This window comes from Gymnogyps californianus, chromosome 8 (assembly GCF_018139145.2).
Source record: "Gymnogyps californianus isolate 813 chromosome 8, ASM1813914v2, whole genome shotgun sequence".
NCBI classification, from domain to species: Eukaryota; Metazoa; Chordata; class Aves; order Accipitriformes; family Cathartidae; genus Gymnogyps; species Gymnogyps californianus.
Window position 1 is genome coordinate 24,568,843 of NC_059478.1, and position 18,937 is coordinate 24,587,779.

The 18,937-nt window shown below is 65.9% G+C and overlaps 3 protein-coding genes across 8 annotated transcripts in view; all 3 read left to right on the forward strand.

Annotated features, from left to right (window-relative positions):
* ST3GAL3 (ST3 beta-galactoside alpha-2,3-sialyltransferase 3) overlaps nt 1-5,422 on the forward strand; it is a 189,932-nt gene extending 184,510 nt beyond the window's left edge. For all 4 annotated transcript variants that reach the window (XM_050900775.1, XM_050900777.1, XM_050900776.1 and 1 more), the window contains one exon: nt 1,019-5,422. In XM_050900775.1, coding sequence (XP_050756732.1) covers nt 1,019-1,108 — 90 coding nt within the window. In that variant the 3' untranslated portion in view covers nt 1,109-5,422. The remainder of the gene's footprint in view (nt 1-1,018) is intronic.
* A 4,239-nt stretch (nt 5,423-9,661) lies between these two features.
* ARTN (artemin) lies at nt 9,662-14,445 on the forward strand. Of its 2 annotated transcripts, XM_050901283.1 has the most exons (4): nt 9,662-9,707; nt 12,752-12,822; nt 12,955-13,144; nt 13,491-14,445. In XM_050901283.1, exons 1-4 carry the CDS (start codon nt 9,662-9,664, stop codon nt 13,925-13,927), a joined length of 744 nt encoding a protein of 247 aa, XP_050757240.1. In that variant the 3' UTR covers nt 13,928-14,445. The 2 variants fall into 2 exon arrangements, with proteins under 2 accessions (XP_050757240.1, XP_050757239.1); XM_050901282.1 differs by lacking the exon at nt 9,662-9,707 and having other exon boundaries at nt 12,646-12,822.
* Nucleotides 14,446-15,374: 929 nt separating this feature from the next.
* The window catches only part of IPO13 (importin 13), a 32,457-nt gene continuing 28,894 nt past the window's right edge, over nt 15,375-18,937 (forward strand). For both annotated transcript variants that reach the window (XM_050901280.1, XM_050901281.1), the window contains exon 1: nt 15,375-15,446. In XM_050901280.1, coding sequence (XP_050757237.1) covers nt 15,375-15,446 — 72 coding nt within the window. The remainder of the gene's footprint in view (nt 15,447-18,937) is intronic.

The following is an 18,937-nucleotide window of genomic DNA, read 5'->3' on the forward strand; positions in this document are numbered from 1 at the left end:
CGGTAAACTGGGTTTAGATACCTATGACAAAGTGCCCTCAGATGGCTCGCTGGGCTGGCGCTTTGTTGGTTTGAGGCCGTTTCAGGGAGGCTCCTGTAGAGTGATTTTATCGTGGTCCAGATCATATTTAAAGCTCAGATTACCTGCTGGCCAGAGCACTGTGCTGGAGACCTGGATTCATTTACTGGGATTCTTGTCCTGTTGGGAGATTTTTGGGAAGGTTGCTTTTCCCTGCTCTGCCTTGGTCTCCCCAGGGAGACAAACCACTTACTCCTTTCATTAAGTGCTGTAATAGTACCAGCGCAGGGGGGTGATGGCAGATGCTGTGATCACGGCTAAAGCCTGCTGCAGGGAACACATCTGGGTGGGCTGACACCAGCTATAGCAATCATTGCTCTGAAATGCCTGGCTGGGAGATGTGACCATTTCACCCTTTGCATTGTATTAGTGTAACCTTCAGCATGTGATTTCCTCTTGATCGGGCTAGCGGAGGCAAGAGCCGGCCTTGATGGGGCTGGTCTTGGGGCTTTTCAGCCGCATGCACCCCCATGCATTCCCCAGGGACCTCCTTTGGCAGGGAGCTGTATGTGGGTGCGACATCTCCTGCCACCATGTTCTCTGCCAGCTCTGTTCCCCGGCATACATCACCATTAACGCTGAGCTGTTGGACTCGTGTCTGTGGTGGCTTGGGAGGGCACTGTAACCAGCTACATCTGCCCAAGGTACCTGGGTTGCCCAGGTCTCACCATACCAAAAAAACTTCACCCAGCCCATGGGGAGACCTCCTACCTCAGGTACATGGGACTGACCCTGCTGGCTGTATTGGCTTTAGATAAGAGAAGGCCCTTGGTCTGCAAAGGCTCTTCTGGTCTGCAGCGGGGTCTGTCTCCTTGGCAGAAGCCACTGCCCTGCCAGAAGCCACTGCCCTGCCCCACTTGGAGTCTCCCGCAACTTGGGGGACGGGAGCATGCTTGGCCAGGATAGCTGCTGACCTCCTGTCTCTCCCATTTCCTTCCAGTCCTGGACGCACAACATCCAGCGGGAGAAGGAGTTCCTGCGGAAGCTGGTGAAAGCCCGAGTCATCACTGACCTAACCAGTGGGATTTGAGTGGCTGCAGCCACTGCCTCCAAGGGAGGAGACGAAGACACACGCTGCAGCTCTGGGAGCAGGCACTGGCAGCCCCCTGCAAGAATCCCACCTCACTGAAGACACACAGAGATGCCCAGGTGCTCTGGGAAGACCCTCTCGCATTGCCAGTCTGCACGAGGGTTGCATCTGCTGCCTCCAGGCCTGGAGCTGGCAGAAGGTGGGCAAGGGGCTGAGTGGGCAGTTCTTGAACTCTGCATCGCAGACAGATCTTCTGTGTCCTGAATTAAACAGGAAAGACTCAGGAGAGAGAAGAAAGGTTTGTGAATAAAACGATTTGTGCCAAATGGGAGGTGATGCTGCCCCAACGCAGCAATGCCTGAATGTACAAAGTATTATTTTTTAAAAGAAACTCTGCTGGAATCATACTAGAAATACCAAGGTGCAAGGCAAAGTCTGCTTGTGCACAGCCCTGCAAAAAGCCCGGCCTCACCATGCTCCATCTGCATTGTCACTGGCCTCAGACCTTCCCCCAGGAAAACAAATCCGTCCAAAACTTCGGTGTCATTGGTGCTGCTATAATTCGAAGGGAGAACAATGGCTTTCCCTTGTTCTCCACTTGGAGCTTCTGGATGGAGATGAGCATGGGTTTGTTTTTCTGCACTTTTCCTTGCTTCCTGCATAGAGGCGGCAGCAGCAGCCACTTACTTGGCTGCGTTTTCCATAGCCATTTGCCCTGCTCTGCCTCTGCTCTGACCCCAAGGTGGAGCGGGGAGCCGATGGCTTTCTCTGCCTGCAGCAGACCCTCCCCACCTTCCTGCCTGTCACGGCACTGAGGAGCCTGCCTCGTTGTGCTCAAGGCTTTCAGGCCTCTTGGTTTGTGCCTGCTGTGCAGGGTCCCCATGGAGTCCATGCCGATTGGTGTCACTGTTTCTGGACAGCATCTCGCTTTATTTTTGTGTAGGAGAGGAGTAATTTATTCTTTGGAAGGAGGTCAGATCTTGCGCGGAGATCTGAAGCTTTACAGTTTGAGAGCAGGCCGCCGAAGATGTTTGTTTTACATTCCAGACTCGATCATGTTCCCTATTTAAGCGACGTGTGACCTCAGTGATGATGGAGCCTGCTGGCACGGGTGGGGGCCTGCTGGGAACCCTCACCCTCTGCTCGGCCCCTGCTCACTTCATTTCCAAGCTCCTCCCGTGCTGCTCTAGCACTGCTGCTCCTCCTGCTCTCAGGAGCATGTCCCTTCCTTTGCCGTCTTGGTCCCGAGATGCAGTATTTGCACATTTGATTTGTATATGTATTTCAGAGGAGCTGGAATAAACTGAGCAACGTGGCTGAGTGCGAGGACAGCAGGGTGGTCTCATCCACCTGGAGAGCGTGGGCAGAAGGGGGATTGCCAGGGGAATGGTTACAGGTGGAAATTGGCTCCCACGCTCTCCTAGCCTGGAGCAGGCTGGACTGCGCCCATGGGCACTGTCCCGAGCCAAATCCCTGTGTGTCGAGGCACTGGCGTGCAGCCAGCCAGTGCTGGGGTCAGTGGAGGGGGGATCCCGGAGGGATGCTGGCTGGGCTCATGGGCCCTGGTGCTGCATCTGACGTAGCCTGAGGATTGCAGTCTGCCTTGCTCTGAGCTGAAGGGAGAACATGGCCCTAACATGGACAAGAGATGCTCAGAGCAGGGCTCGCATGGTTCCCCTGGGCTGCCTCTGCTTCCACTGACTTGCAGGAGGCTGTGGCTCTGGGGCTGAGACCCCAGAGGAGACGTGCAGGAGGGGCAGGCAGTGACCCAGGCGTGGGGCAGAGGAGCAAATTGTATGGAATGGTTTGAGACCAGGCTGCAGCCAGAGGCAGCTCTCAGGACATGGTGCTGGGTGCTGCCCACAGACTGGCGTGGGATGTGCCCCTCAGGAGCCTCTCCTGTGTGGTGTGCCCGTAGCCAAGGAGCTTGCTCAGGGGCAAGTCCTGTCCAGCTTCTGGTCGTGTCTGCTGCTTGCCTTGTAGTCTGGGAGCAGCTTAAAGATTCTGCTCTTCTAGGTCGCAGAAAACAGATGCTGGGAGGCTCTTCCTTCCCTTTCCCCTTCCCATGTCCCTTCCCCTGTCCCTCTGGCCTCCCAGCCAGACGGTCCCTGCTCCCCCCAGTACATGTGCCCCCCCAGGATGCTCTGTGAGGTCTCCAGCATGGAGAGCTGGGGTTTCCAGCAGTTTTTTGAGCATATGCTGTGGCAGATACTCCTTTGAATATTCTCCCCCAATTTGTTTTTCCTGCTCAAGGAGCCCAAGGGACTGGATTTCCATGGCTCTCGCCAGGTGACATTCCCTTTGCGGTTCCTGTGTGTCAGCCTGGACCTGGGACCATCATCCATAGAGTCCCTGCCATGGTGGCAGTGGGGATGCCTGGGCTGGACCTGGCCGAGGTTGTGGCTGGGGAAGGGTGAGCACCCGCCCTCCGCCTTGGTGCTTGAACTGGGTCTTTAACCAGCTGCAGTGGGAGCCCTGGGGAGGTGATGGGCCGCATCCATATGCTCCAGTGAGCTGAGATGCCAGAGGGCGGGTGGCTACAGCCAGGAGGAGGAGGGGGGTGAAGAGCCTTTGGTGTCTGTGCTGGGCTCCTCTCCACCCCTGGGGGAAGCACCCCCATGGAGGTTTGTGATGGCATTAATTTGATTTAGTCTGTTTTATTGAGCACTACAAAGCTACAGGGCACCTTTATCTTCCAGCTCACTGGCTCCAGGCCCAAGGAGAGAGCATGGCCCCTGCTCTGCTTTCCCTGGCGTCCCAGCTCCCCACCACAGCCGGGGACAGGTCCTGATGGCAAGCTGTCCCTGCAGACCAGGGAGGTGACTCCAAGCCCTTCCCTCCACCTTGGTGGCAGTCTCCAGGCAGAAGTGCCCAGGCTGAATAGATGAGTGCGTGGCCCAGGGTGACTGTGGTGGGTCAGGACCACCTGCAATTAGAAGGAAAGAGAGGATGGGGGTTGTTTGAGCGCCAAAGGCTCCCTCTAACTCCCTGTCCCATTTGACATCAGTGGGGCAAGCACACCCACGGAGCAGCCCTGTGGCTGGGCGATGGGGGTGTTCACCCCAGCCCTGGGAGCAGTGCTCAGCGCTGGGTTTCGCTCCTGGATGCTGTTCCTTTGGCTGCCTCCCCGCGTGCACCTGCAGCCACCTCCCGCCCTCCGAAACGCTGCAGTCCTGCCAGCTCGGAGCGGTGCACGCGGGTCAGAGCAGGGTCAGTGGGACGGATGTGAGTCTTGGCCTCTCCCTCGCAGTGACTCACCTTTTCAGCTCGGGAGGGAGAGCCCAGGGGAATTCTCCACAGCCTAAATATAGAGCGGGGTTGCCTGGCGCCTCTGACGCGCTGCGGTGCAGAAAGGCCACTCGAGTGGCAGGGCACCTGCATAGAGGGAGGCCGGGGAAGTGCAGGGAGGTCGGGGAGCCAGCTCCCGCAGCGGGGTTTTGCTCCAGCTGGTGCAGAGAGCGGGTCTGGGGAGCTGCAGGCCAGCCAGCACGTGCTGCTCCGGGGGAGAGGGGCTGCCAGAGAGCTGCTGCTGCGCTGACCGCACCATGAGCGCGGGCTGCTCGTGCATTTGTGGCATACAGCCTTCCCCAGTGCCCACCACCCTGGCGTCGGGCTCCCTCCACCAGCTCACCCCGTTAGGGCTGGCCATTGTGTGGCCTCAAGCTCACACGTGCCAAACGGAGGCACCACGGCCAGGGATCCTCTGTGGCCCAGCGTCACTCAGCCGAGCATCTCTGGGCTTCCAGCGTCTCCTTTTCCTGGGAGGGAGCAGCAGGGAGGCCCTGCCCTGCCGTGCTGCTTTACCCCTCGGTGTGGGCGCTGCTGAGAGAGGGGGAAGGTGTCAGGACAGGGCTATCTATCTGTCTGTCTGTATCAAACAGGGGCAGGCAGGCTGGGTATGGGCAGCACCAGGGGTGGGCAAGGGCTTCCAGACTGCCTGGCAGGGAGGCGGCCACCATGCTGAGCTCCACCGGCACCAGCATGGCACGTGCCATCAGTCCAAGCGTGCATCAGACGCAGTATTAGAGACGTGTCCTTCGGTGCGGGCAACCCAGGCCACTGCCCAGCCCCTCCGGGCACCTGCTCCTCACACAGCCTGCACAGGGACTCGCTCCAAAGGCCGGTGTGCTCGTCGGTACTGTACCAAGCTGAGATGCAAGAACTCAATGAGTTTTTAAAATTAGTTTTAGTTTCTGCGATTTTTTTTAATTTCCCCTCTAGGCAGGGAGGGCAATAGTCTCGCAGGCTCCTCCAAGCCAGCTTATGTCACATCAATTCAGTCATATCACAGAAGCAATAAAGCTATCAAACAAGCTTGGCTTGCCTCTTTCTTCTGATGCCTTTGGCCTTTTTCAGGAGAGGCAGAGGGGTTCCCCTGCTCGGGCTGTCCCCAGCCTGGTTTCACTGCTGACTCCTCCAGCACAGTAACCCAAAGGCAGCTGCCGGGAGCTGCAGCTGGCCGATGGCACTGGCCTGGCGCTGGAGACAGGAGAGGGCTGTGCTCCTCCTTGCAGGTGACCTGAGGGGTGGGAGAGGGGCTCGTGGGTTAGGTGCATGTCATGGCGGGCGGGCAGAGGGGTGGGGGCTTGTCCTGCCCGGGATGGGCTGCCTGCACCTCTGCCTGCTCTCTCGGGGACTCCCTGCCAGCAGGGTGGCTGCCCGCTGAGGGTCGCAGCAGCAGTCGGGCTGGGTGCGGCCCCGGCAAAGGCAGGTGTCTGGCCAAGTGACCTTCTTGCTGCAGCGTCCAGGAAGGAAGCAGTTTAGGAAGCCGGGGGGGCGAGGCTGTGACTGGCTCCGACACCTGCCAGGTCCCAGCGGGAGGAACTTAACCGCTGCGGCAAACTCCAGCGATGCCGCAGGGCTTCCTGAGCCATGGGACAAGTCAGGGACAGTCCCATCGCCCGAGGGAATGGGGTGGGTGCTTCCAGGTGGGTGACCGGTCTGCCAAACCTGCCAGCTCCTAAATGCAAGGGGTGGCTTCCTGCCAGCACCCATGGGACACCGCAGAGGCAACTGCCCAACCCTCCCCGGTGTGTGGCTGCAAGTTCCAGATCCCTCCCAGAAAGGACATGCTGGAGCTGCTCAAACCCTTCTTCCTGCCCTCCTCTCTTCCCATGAGCCTGTGGGAGGTTCAGGTCAGCAGAGACAAGGACACTTGTTCTGGAGCAGGTGTCCCCGAAGGAGCCACGTCACCGCTGAGATGGGGACAATGCAACCGGTCGGTCTGTCTGCGTCACAGCTCTCCCCCGCATGTGTTTTGTCACACCCAGCCATGGCCTCCCACAGGCACAGCAGTAGCCACAGCATGCTCAGTCCTGCCGTCTGGCTAGACCGCATCACCCCCATCCCGCCTCACGCAAGGGTTGTACCTTCAGGGACGGATGTCACAGCGGGCCCTGGCCCTGCGGGGCTCATTCCAGACCAGACAAGGGACACAGGGACAGCCCAGCCCTGGGGGTGCAGGAGCACAGGCTGACACAGGCAGTGCCTTGGGAGGCACTAAGCCAGCTGCTGCCAGCAGCAGCCAGGGAGCACGTCACCCATCTGTCTGGAGACCGGTGGGGTCGGGGACCCTGCCCTGCACCCCAGCACCCTGCAGGGCCCAGGCCATGCTCAGCAGTCCCCAGGGCAGAGCCGATACTCGTGGGAGCCCAAGGGGAGACAGCAGTGCCTGGATCCAGGCACAGCGCTGGGACATGCCACCTCCTGCCACCGTGATCTTGTGGGGGACGGGGAGGAGGTGCCACTGGCAGGACATGAGTGGGGCTGATGGCAGCAGTGGGGTCACGTCTCCCAGGGCAAGGGCCAGGGGCAGAGGAGGGAGCCAGGGCCCCCAGTTGTCTGGGATAGCAGCCACGAAGGGGGAACACCTGGAAGAAGACAGAGACCAGGCTTTGCACAGCTTTGCACGGCCACCTCTTTCACAGGACCAGGGACACCGTGGGCCCTCCTGTATGGAGTCCCCTGGATATCCCCCTGTGCCATGCCCCACACAGCCCCCTGCCCACCCCCAGCATCACACTCACAGCAGCTCCCGCTGTGCCCTGGGGACATGAGGACCAGCCCAACCCACAGGGAAGGTGGGAGGGGATGGGGTAACACCTGGGGTGAGCCAGCATCTGGGGCTGTCTCCAAGCCCCGAGGGCTGTCTGTGGGGGAGGCAGCCCTCCCCTCCGTTGGCAGCCCCTCCTGGGCAGCTCCCCCTGCATGGGCAGGGCTGTGGCCAGTCCCAGCCCCATGGGGACAGCCAGGCAACCCGGAGCAGGACATGCCACTCGCACAGAAACTTTCCAAGCAGGGAGCCCCATTAGTCTGCAGCCCTGCAAAGCAGAGGATCCTGTTCCCTGTCCCCCATCCCCTGCTCCCCGGCTGATCCCCCCCCAGGGATGCTCCTGGGCCTCCAAACCTCTGCTGGGCCAAGGCATCCAGGGCATCACCTCTGCCAGCTCCCGTGAGGGCATCACGGACGGGAGCAGCCTCAGGCCACAGCCGTGGGGCAGCGCAGCCCCACAGCAGAGCCCACCCTCCCACGCAGCCCACCCTCCCCCGCAGGCGTGAAGCCACCCACGGCCACAGGCTTGCCCAAGCTGCCTGTGCTGGGAGCAGGAGGGGACCAGGGCCATGCGGTGCCACACCAGGGCTGGGGCAGCAGTTCCAGGCCGTGTGCCACCTCCACCGTCCCTGCTAGCGGTGGCGGGGACGGCTTAGCCGGCGCCGCTTGCGTCAGCACATTCCCTGGCAGGTGATGCCGCAGGAGGGACGCGGGAGTTGTCATCCCCACGCTGGATAATCCGACGAGATGAGACAAGACGAGGCGGCCGGCTCCGCTGGTGGCTCGCACGCACCGGCAGGCCCTCCCCGCCACCGGACCGTGGGGTCGGGGCTGCCGTGCAGCGGGGAAGCCGTTAACGCCACGTGGGGGGGGGCCCGGGTGCCGGGGCAGACCCCACGGGCGACCGGGGGCCGGAGTGCAGCCGCGGCACAGCCGGTGATCGAGCCGCTGGCCCCGCTCCAGCCGGGGAGTTATATAAGCCCGGGGAGGTTGCGCCGAGGCGGTCGAGCGCTGCCGGGGCAGATGACACGGCAGGCAGCGTCCCGGGGCGCGCAGCCCGCCCGGAGGCCTCCGGACCCCGCCGCAGGCAGGGCCCGGGGGGCCGGCGGGCCATGAGGGCTGGCCCCGGCGGGGCTTGCCCGGCCTGGGCTGTGCCCCGGCGGCCGGCTCCGGCCAGGGGAGCACGTGTGAAGCGGGGCCGAGCGGAGGCGGCCCTGGGATTTGGCACGTTTGCAAGGAGCACTTGAGAGCCCCGGGATGGACGTGGAGGGCCCTGGGCGGTGACGTAAGGACTCGCACGGGCTCGGCTCGGCTCGCCAGCCGGCCCCCATGTCCCCGGGGCCTGCGACGGCCCCGGCGGAGGGAGGCAGGGAGACGGCAGAGGTAAGGAGCCCGGCGGCGGGTGGCCCGGCCGGCGTGGACCTGGCCGCGGGGCGCCCCGTGGGCCGTGGCCGCGGGGCGCGGGCGGGCTGGGAGGCAGGGCAGGGAGGCCGGACTCCTCCTCCGGCGAGGCCGGACGTGAACGCCAGGCACACCGGTGGCCCGCGGTGGCTCGGGGTGCGTGGGACGCTGGCCGGCCCCGCCGCGGCCCAGGCGGTGCCGCGATGGCCCCCGACCTGCCCCCCAAACCCATCGCCGCCGGGTCCCCGCGGGCCCGGGTGGCCCGCTGTGTGCAAGGGGTCCGCGTGGGGCTCTGCCCCGCGACACCGGGCGTGGGGTCCCCGTGGAGCTCTGCTCCCGGAGCGCTCCGGCAAGGGCGGAACTCGTCCCCCGGTGTGTCCGTCCTGCCGGCGCTGGGACCGGGCTGTCGGGGCAGGGAGCCCCGCTCAGGGGGCGTCCGTCCGTCCGGGCTGCGTGTCCGTCTGCCCGCCCGGCGGTGCCGAGAGGTGTCCGCCGGCCCGGGGGTCGGCCGGCGGGCAGGTGGTGGTGGTGGCGGGGGTCGGGTGCCGCCGGGGGACCCGGTGCCGTTCCCGGCGGGGTGCGAGTCTCCGCGGGAGCTCGGGGGCGGTGCGGGTCCCGGCGCGGAGCCGGTGCTGATGCGGGTCGGGCTGCGGCTCCTGCTGCTGGCGGGATCCCTGTGCCGTCCTGGTCCCGGGGCGGTCCCGGCGCCCGTGCGGGTCGGAGTCCCGCTGCCGCTGCGGTGCGGGTCGGGGTGCCGGTCGGGATCCTGGTGCCGGTACGGATCGGGGTCCCGGTGCCGGTGCCGGTGCCCGCCCCGCCGGTCAGGTGACGGCGGCTGGAATTTGACACCGGCGGCGGCGGCGGGAGCGGGATGGAGCCGCCGCTGCCCCGCACTGCGCGTCCGCCCATCGGCACCGCACCCCGGGGCGCACCGGGACCGGGACCCGCACCCGGAGGCGCAGCGGGAGCGGCACCGGCGGCGGCACCGGGAGCAGCGGCGGGAGCCGGTGCCGGTGCCGGCGGGGCAGCGCCGGCCCCCGCCCGCGCCCCGCCCCGGCGCGGCGGCGGCGGGCGGCGGGGGGCGGCGGGGAGCGGAGGCGATGCGGGGCGGCGGCGGCCCGGGGGATGGTCCCCGCCGCGGGCACGGTGAGTGCGGGCCGGGGCGGCGGGCGGCAGCGTCCGCCCCATCCTGCCGGCGGCGCCGGGCCTCGGCGGCGGCTCGTACCGGGGCTGAGGGGGGGACGCGGCGGGGGGGGGCCCGCTTCGCCGCCCGCCCCCCGGCAATGCCCGCGGGGCGGCGAGGGGGCTCGGGCCGCCCCCGGGCAGGTCCCCGCCGGGCGGCTCCCGGGGTACCGAGCCCGGCCCGGCGGCGGGAAGCGCTCGGGGCCGCGGCGGGGCCGGGGTTCCCTGCCCGGGCGGGGAGAGGCGGGACCCCGCTGCGGGTGCCCGGGGGGCACGGGGACGGTGTCACCCGCCTCTTCCCTGGGCTCCCGCCCCGGCCCTTTGGGCACGTCGGGCAGGTCTGTGTCCCGGCTGCCCGGGCGGTGGGCGGGGGAGAGCCCCGGGGCGGGGGTGCCCGGGCCGGCACTGCCCGGCGCCCCCCGGCTCTGCTTTCCCCGGGCTGGGGCCGAGTTTGGTCTCGCCCGTGTGCCCCACGTGTCCGACTCCGGCCTCCCACGGCTTTGCGGGGCGGGTGCCAGCTCCGCGTCACACGTGGGGTTGATTTGTGACCCCCCCCGTCACTCCTCCTGCCAGGGGCAGCGCGGTGGGATGCCGGGTCTCCGCCGGCTCCACCGGTGTCCGCAGGCGCCCGTGGGGGTCTCCGGGCATCCCCCCGCGCTGCCAGGCAAGACCCGCGGCTGCGGGGCTGGCACGGCGAGCAGTGGCGAGCGAGGCCCCAGCACAGCCCCCTTCCAAAAGCGGCCAGCCCACGAGCTGAGACCCTCACCCCGCGGCTGGGGCACCCGCTGGCCCCGCGTAGATGCGCTTCGCGAGTGGCTCCTGCCTCCCCCAGCGTCCTGTGCACGGCGGGGCTCTCACCGGGGCTCTGCACGGGTGGGTGTGGGGTGACCCGCACAGGGATTACCCCAGCACGCCGCTGTTCAGCCCCCGGGCGGGGGACACATGCGGGGGGGGGGGGGGGGGGGGGGGGGGGGGGGGGGGGGGGGGGGGGGGGGGGTGTCGCACGGATGGGCCTGATCCTGACCCTGGGAAGGGCTCCTGTGCCTGTTAATGGCCCAGCTGGGCGCTTGCAGCCGTGGCAGGGGCAGACCCCAGCCAGATCCCCCCCATGCGGGAGCTGGGGGTCTGCCGCGGAGGGTGCAGGTCTGGCACCCCCATGGGGTGCCCAGGAGCTTGGCTCAGCCTTACCCGCGCTGGGGGAAAGCAGGGGCCGAGCGGGGGTGCGGGGCCAGCGTGGGCTGCGGTCCTGCGCGTTCGGGGAGCTGCCCGCGGGGACGGGGATCCGTGTCTGCGGAGACGCTGGCGGGGCACGTCCGTAGCCCCGGCGCCGGGGCTCCCGGGGGCAAAGGGAGGCTGCCCTCACCCGGCGCCCCGCCGGCAGCGCTCCCGCCGGCAGCGCTCCCGCCGCAGAGCCCGGGGCCGTGCTGCCGCCGGACGGGAGAAGCCTGAACTGCACCGGCTGCTCCGTCCCGTCCCACTCCACCCCATCCCATCCCGTCCCGTCCCGTCCCGTCCCGTCCCGTGCCGTCCCGTCGGGATGCTGGGGCCGAGGGGCCGCGGCGGGGCGGCCGGCCGCGGGAGCGGAGACCGGGGGGGCCCGTCCCCTCCCAGCGGGGCGCGGGGACCCTCGCCTGGCCCCTCCGGCGGTGTCGGCCTGGGAAAACCATGACCTGGTGGCAGCGGCTGGCGCGGGGCCACGGGCCGCCACGGGAGCGACGTGCTGCGTGGGCTGTGCTTGGCCAGGCTGCGGCGGCTGGCAGGGCCGGGGGCCCGGTGCCAGCCCTGCCTGCACCGGGGACGCATCCTGCCTGGTGCACGGCCCCCGGAGGAGGCACATGGGCCTGGCAGTGCCCATCACAGCTCTTTGCCACGGTGTGGCCAGTGCAGGGTGGCATCAGATGCGGCAATCAGGACTTGGGGACCATCCCCTGAGATGCTGGGGGGGACGGGGGAACTGATTTTGTCTCCTTGTCCCAGCGGTGCCCAGCCATGTCCCTTCAGTTTTTTGGCGAGGAGCGCTCTCCGCAGCGTGTCCCATCCCAGCTTTGCTATGGAAGCACCTGGGACATGCCAGGGCAAAGCCATGGAGGGAACAGGGGAACTCCCCACTGCAGGATGCCACCGAGCTCCAAGGGGACAGTTCCACCCCGAGAGACAGGGGATGCAGCAGGTGGGCCAAGGGCCACCTCTGGGGGATCCTGGCTTGGGACACTGGGGCGCAGGGGCCTCCCTGCACCCCGAGGGAGCTGGGGAAGGAGGTGCAACATGTGGCTGCAGGCTGGGAGTTGCCCCTGACCTCCCGGGGGACATCGCTCCCCTGAGACCACGCTTGCTGCTCCACTGAGACCATTCATGGCAGGGACCAAATTCCTCTGTGTGTGTTGGGGCAACGGATGCTGGGCAGTGGTGTTGGGGTGAATCCCCACAGGACCTGTCTGCCCATCCTGCCCCTCGTGGCCCCACTCGCCCGGGCTGCTCTGGGGCTGCACATCCCAGCTCAGCACAGGCAGCGGGCTGGGGAGCCAGCACAGGGCCAGGGGGTGGCTGCACCTGAGGACCCTGCGCTAATGGATTTGGAGTTTCCAAGGTCAGGCTCCCACTGTGAGCAAGAAAAACATTCCCAGGGAAGAGCCATGGGAAAGGGCCCCCCCCGCGGCGCTCCCAGCCCCAGCCGCTGCCTCGCAGCCCAGCCTGGCATCCCGGGCTGCTCGCGCAAGGAGGTGGCTGTGTCCCCCTGAGGAGAGGTGCTGGGCGAAGGCTGGGCCGCCCCAGCTGCCAAATCTCTTGGAATGGGTGCACGGGGTGGTGAAGGTGCCTGGCTGTGCGGGGAGTGGGTGGGGGGGGTCATGCATGGGGTACAGGAGGTGTTGCAGGGTGCTGGGGGGGGGAGGGAGGGGATTGCATGTGTGGCAGGGGCAGGGGAGAGGTGTGCCAGCTCCCAGCTGGCCAGCTTGATGCCCACCCCGTCCCCTCTGCGTGGGCGCTGACCCTCACCTCTGCACTTGCAGGCAGCATGGAGCAGCGAGGAGGGCCACCAGAGCCGAGACCTGCAGGACCCACCACGCACCCACAGCCCAAGGTGAGCCCAGGCCTGGCTGGCCGTGATGGCTGGGACCACACGTCCCCATCCCCGTCCCCAGCTCATGGAGCCTTGTCCCTGGTGTGGGACCCCTGGTCAGGGCTCACCCCGCTGTGCTGTGCTTTGTCGCAGGAGGGGACACTGTGGGGTCTCCTCGCCATCCTCTCGCTGCTGGCCGGGCTGGCAGCGGGCACCCTGCGAACGCCACACTGCAACGAGACGCTGGATGCGGCCCCCACGCCGCGGGGCACGGCCACCGTCAGCCCGGCTGTGGAGGATGGCGTGGAGGTACCGCTCGCTGCTGCCTGGAGCCACCTGTACGGTGGGTGTTGGGGCAGGACCCCCAGCCTGGGCATGGTAGCCCTGAGCGTGGGGCATGGGCAGGTTGGGAGCCATTGTGGGGAGCCCCAGCCCGTGCAGGGCTGCCTCTACACATCGGGGCTGGGGGTGCTGAACACACGGGGCCCCGTGCTTCATGCTGGGGATGGTGGCAGAGCCCTGGGGATGAGAAGATGCTTGGCTGGGTGCCCACCTACCCCACCACTCTATGGGCACCCGGCCAGCACCATGGTGGGTGGTCAGGAGGGGTCTACAGGCAGGCTCAGCAGGCCTCAGGAGGGCAGTGGGTGCCGGATAGGGTCTGACGGTGCCGTCTCCTCTGCATGCAGGGGACAACGCGACAATGGGTGGCCCGGGTGCTGCGGAGCTGGCGGAGGACCTGCTGCTGCGTGCCGAGCGCTCACCGCCGGGCACCGGCAAAGCCAAGAAGGGGGCACGGAAACCCTTGCGGGGGGCCCGTGGGCGCAACTGCCACATCCGCAACCTGATGGTGAAGGTGCGCGACCTGGGCCTGGGCTTCAACTCTGACGAGATCGTGCTCTTCAAGTACTGCAGCGGGTCCTGCCACCGGGCGCGCAGCAACTACGACCTGACACTGGGCAGCCTGCTGCGGCAGCAGCTCATTGCCCCAGGGCCACAGGAACGGGTCCTCAGCCACCCCTGCTGCCGGCCCACCCGCTACGAGGCCGTCTCCTTCATGGACGTGCAGAACACGTGGCAGACGGTGGAGAAGCTCTCGGCGGCTGAGTGCAGCTGCATCGGCTGAGGAGGGGGCCGCCGGCTCGGCCCTGGCTCGACGCACGCCAGCAGGCCCCAGCTCGCTGGCAGACCCTGGCTTGCCACGCACAGTGGCACCGGCACTCAGAGGGAGGGTCTGGCAGAGGCCGGTGCCCCTGGTTTTACGTGGCCACAAGGGACCAAGGCAAGATGGAGCCGTGACGGGGGGTGGGCAGCTGAGCCCCCTCCCGCTCAGTGCCAAGCAGCTGGTGCTGCTGGCGACATCGGGTCCTGCCTCGGTGCACCCCGGCTCGGCCCTGGGAGAGGAGCTGGAGGGGGTACGGAGCATCCCCACTGCTCACAGGGGTCTGCCACCCCGGTGTCCACCAGCAGCGCCCAGCTTGCCTGCGCCCTGCCTGGACTGGTGCTTCCACATCCCTGCTTTAGGGGAGCCAGGGCCAAGCGTTGCCCAAGCTTCAGAGGGGGACAGAAAGGGAGCAAAACCTCCCTGTCCCCTTGGGCACCCTGGGGCTGGCAGTGGCCGGAGCTGCCCTACAGGGAGGGGGTGTCCCTAAGGACAGGGGTGCAGAGGGGCCAAACTGCACCAGCACGGGGTGGGGGACCCACACCTGGCCTGGCAGCAGCCCCCAGTGCTCCGCAGGGCAGCGGGGCATGGGCATCTGCTGGGACCCCTGCCCAGTTCCCAAGGGGGTGGCAGGGTCCCCCCGCTGCCCCCGCGGTGCTGCGGCACTAAACTATTTATTACTCTAAATTATTTATTTATTGTTCTCGAGCGGCAGCTCCTATTTATGACTTTGGGCCCCCGGGGACCGGGTGTAATTTAACCCCAGCGCTGCTGTGAAGCCCTGGGCAGCGCCCCGGCCCCGGCGCCCCGTGCCCCCAGCCCCCTTTTTCTATTATTTGTAAAATTTGAGGGATAAACTCTATTTTTGTACAGTCGCCTTTTCCTGTAGCAATAAAGCGATGGGCTGCGTGTCCACCCCTGCGTGTGCCCGTGATGGGGATGGGGGGGGCGGGGGTGCCCGGCGTGTTTGACACCCGTGGGCTGGCAGCGGGAGGGTGGGAAGCGGTGCTGAGCGGGGCTCCTGCCGGCACTACCCGCACCACGCGTGGGGAGCAGGGGCGGCGCTCGGTGCCCGGTGCCCGGCAGGGGACGCGCGTGGGCCGGGACTACCGCTCCCGGCGTGCGGCGCGGCGCTGCGGCAGGTCCCGGGCTGCCCGGCCGCGCCTGCGGGGCAGCGGGGCGAGGCGGTGCCGGAGCTGAGCGGGGCGGCGGTGCCGCTCGGGCCGTCCCTCGGGCCCCTGCCGGTCCGCCGAGCCGAGCCGAGCCGAGCCGAGCCGAGCCGAGCCGAGCCGTCCCGGTGCCGCCGCCCTCGCCGGGGCGGGGAGGCGGGTCCCGCCGCGATGCGGCTGCCCGTGCGCCGCCGCTGTCGCCTGCCCGCCGCCGCCGCCGCCTCCTGAGCGCCGCCGCAGCCATGGAGCGGAGGGCGGAGGCGCCGCCGCCGCCGCCGCAGGGCCTCGACTTCACCGTGGAGAACGTGGAGAAGGTGAGCGAGCCGCCCCGAGCCCACCCAGCCCACCCGCGGCGTTGGCGGGGCGGGGGGACGCGGCTGCGGGATGCTGATGCTGCCGCGGGGGTGCGGGGGCTGCGGCTCGGCGGGAGGGGGGGACGGGGACGACACGACACCTGCTCGGCGGTGCCGGGCCCGGGGAGGGCGGCGGGGCGGCATCCCCGCTGCCCTGCCCGCCCTGCCCGCAGCGGGGGCGGCGGGGACCCGCCTGGGCGCCCAGGGGGGTCCGGTGCGCGGCGCGGGAGGTGGAGCCGCCGGCTCCTGTGCGCCGGGGCAGCCCGGGGAGGGAAAATGATGTGGCAGAAATGGGAGCAGAAGGGAGGAGTTGTGCTCCGACGGGCGTCCTCTGGGTCGCCGTGCCGCAGCGCCGGGCAGGGAGAGCCTACGGGTCTAGTCCTGGCTGCTGGACGAGCAGCATCTATGTGAAGCCCGACATTATCGGTGTCTCCATCAGGCAGGGAAGGGACTCTCGCCAGGTGCTGGGAATTGTTGGGAATTACGGTTGGGAAAAGCCTTCGGAGGGCGGATGGCCCAGTGATGCCTTTCTAAACGTGGCATCCAGCCCCCTTGGTCCTGGCTGATGCTCGAGGTCCTCCTAAGCAGCTGCAGGGCAAAGAGGAGCGAGGTCGTGATTGCCGAAACCTGGGGTCCAGGAAACGGCCACAGCAAACCGAGGGCTGCCAGCATCACACTGCTGCTGGGAAGAGCCCCGAGCAGCCCCCGCATGACCTGGGGTTCATCACGGAGACCGAGCAGGGCACCCCAGCGAGCGCCCGGGGAGGCAGCCGAGCAAAAACCTTCCCTTCGGCCGTCTTGGAGGTGATGGGGGCAAGGCAAGCAGAGGATGCATCCCTGAAGGGCAAACAGCAAGAGAGCCCTTCTGCCTTCCACTCACCCTGTAGCCAGACATCTGCTTGGAGACTGACAGCCTGTCGATCCATAGCTCGGTCCCCAGACAGCTAGTGGGAATCCCAGTGTCCTCATTTTTCCTCGATGAGAATAGACCGAGTTCCTTGCCAAAGTGATGCCCACGGGCGTGCTGGTGGGCACATGGCTTGTGTTTCACACCCATCCCTCCCCAGCAGCTTGCCCGGCCTCGCGGGAGGTGTCGGGTCAGGGATGTCAGGTTTGTAACTGGGCGCCGGTTGCCTTTGTGGCCGCAGGTGACACACAGCCCACCTCTGCCAGGGAGACGGAGCGCGGCTGGGGGGATTAACTGATGTCTGGAAAATGCTACATTAATGCAACCTTCTGCAGCTTAATCTGCATATATCCAGGGCTGCTGGATGATTTTGCCCCCGACTTCCTTTCTCTTCGGCAGACACAAACCACTCCTTTGTTTGCACCAACAATGAAGCACACACTTGCCCGGGAAGGGTGGGCAGTGCCAGGGTGGGGGGCGCCCGGCGCTGGCTGGGCGAGGTGGGGCTGTGCCGAGAGGCAGCTCGCCCTCGCCGTGCTGCTCTGGATTTAGTCTCCTGCCGCCTGGGAGGAGGCAAAGATGCCCTCTAGGATGCTTCGGCTCCCCTCCCCCAGCCTGCCCGGCTTCTCCTGGTCTCTGCAGGCTTTGCCATCTCACTGGTGTCCTCTCAAGGTGCGGCAGTGGACAGCGGTGGGACCTGGGGACAGCAGCACGGTCCCTGCCCAGGGGAAGAAATGGGGGGGGGATCAGAAAAAAGTCAGAGGTTCAGCAGCTCGGAGCCCTCCTGTCTCTGTCTTTTCAAGGGAGGGCTGTGGGGTGTTTCTGGTACAAAGCGAAGGAAAGGTGGGCTTTGCTGGGAGCTGGGCTCGTGGGTAGAGCCGCTTTGTCAGAGGTGATGCTGGCAGATAAATGATGCTTCTACTGGCCTGAGCTCTTCTGCCTGCCAGGTTTTGTGCGTGGCTTTATTAATAACACTGAATACTGATTAAAGTCAGGGTTTGACTCCACTCTGAGTCAGTTAGCGATAAGTGCTGGGGTTAGGAACAGCGTAAGGAGCTGGTTATCTCTTAAGTCAGGGGGTTGAAGCCTCTCCAGGTCACCTGCAGTGGAAGTCATCACATGTGGCAGTTGTAGCCAGGGAAGTCTCTGGTGAGACCATGCCCATCACGCTCTTCTTATGGTTTTCATGGAGAGGATTCACATCCCTGGAAGATCCTTCTGTACCCTCACCGTTGTTTATTATGCGGTGGGCTGGGCAAACGCCCCTGCAGTTTCGCAGGGCTGTGGGTGCCCGTGTAGCTGAAGAGGATCATTACTGTGTTTATCCAGCATGACCTGTGCCAGAGAGAGCCAGTTAGATCCCTCCAGCTGTGACCAGCAGTTGCAGGGAGGTGGGAGGGTGCGGATGCTGTAGGCTGGGCCCACGCTGCCCTTTGCCAGCCGGCAGGTCTGAAAGCCCGCGGGCAGCAGGCAGGCAGCTGCCTCTGTTCCTGAGGAGGTGTCAGGTTCAGGTGCTGCACTTCAGGAGCCGTCTGAAAGTTGCTCCCTCTGTTTTTTTGCTCCGTTTTTCCATAGGGAGCTCTCCCGTGACACAGGGAAGGAGCAGGGCCACGCTGGGGCTGGACCGTTGCGGTACGGTTACTGTGTCAGTGTCCCGTGGTCCCAGCTGAGGGCTGCTTTTTGTTTTCTTCTGAGCCTGACCTAGATGCTGCTCTGGCTTTGGCACAGCTATAGCAGGCTGGCGTGGCCGTGCTGTGCGGACCTGCTGGGTGGCCGGCAGCTCCGGGCTGGCTCTGCTTCCCCTGCACCTGCTGCTGAGCGGGGCTCTGCTGCTGCAGCTGGAGGGGTCGGAGGGAAGGGAAGGCTGGGCAAGCCGAGGGCTTCAGGCTGCGAGGATGCTTGGCCTCCTGGTGCCTAAACGGTGCAATCTGGTTCGTGACCTGCATGCGCTTTTGCGTGCCCAGGGGCTGTCCCCGGCGTGACTGACAGCATGGCGATGGGGTGACACTGCCCTGGGGAGGCGACGCTCCTGCTGCAGTATGAACCCTGCTCTGGTGAAGATGGATTGCAGACGTTCGGTCCCTGCTGGCTGTGTCCGTCTCGGAGGAGCAGTGCACAAGCAGGACTTGTGCCTTGCATTTTTGGTCTCCCCCAGGTCAGGCAGCCCCTAACACTGTGGTGTTGGACAGGAGAAGAGGAATGCGAGACCCTCTTTACCTGTTTTCAGTGCAGTTGAATCTGCCCCAGCAGTATCCCCCTTTTTGAAATAAGAAAGAAGGCAGTGCCATTCGTCCGTGAATTTCCCAAGTGCCTGCTCTTGCCCTCTTTTTTTGTCTGATTCCTTCCAGGTCTTTCCTCCCTTGGCCTGCCTCTCATCCTCTGGGGTGTTTGTAATATTCACTGACGTCTTTTCCCTAGCACATTAGCGGTCTGGCATCTCTGGGCCTTCCAGATTGCCGTGTGCCTCTCTGGAGATGCCTGATGAATGCACAGAGTCTCTCCAGCAGGATGGGTAGGCGGGGTGTCATGGAGCTGACATCCGGAG

Excerpts from the sequence above, each read along its gene's own strand:
- ARTN (XM_050901282.1), top strand. The coding sequence starts at position 12,646 with ATGTGTGGCAGGGGCAGGGGAGAGGTGTGCCAGCTCCCAGCTGGCCAG. Across the intron at positions 12,823-12,954 it reads CCACGCACCCACAGCCCAAG|GAGGGGACACTGTGGGGTCT; the intron begins GTGAGCCCAGGC and ends GCTTTGTCGCAG. Across the intron at positions 13,145-13,490 it reads TGCCTGGAGCCACCTGTACG|GGGACAACGCGACAATGGGT; the intron begins GTGGGTGTTGGG and ends CTCTGCATGCAG.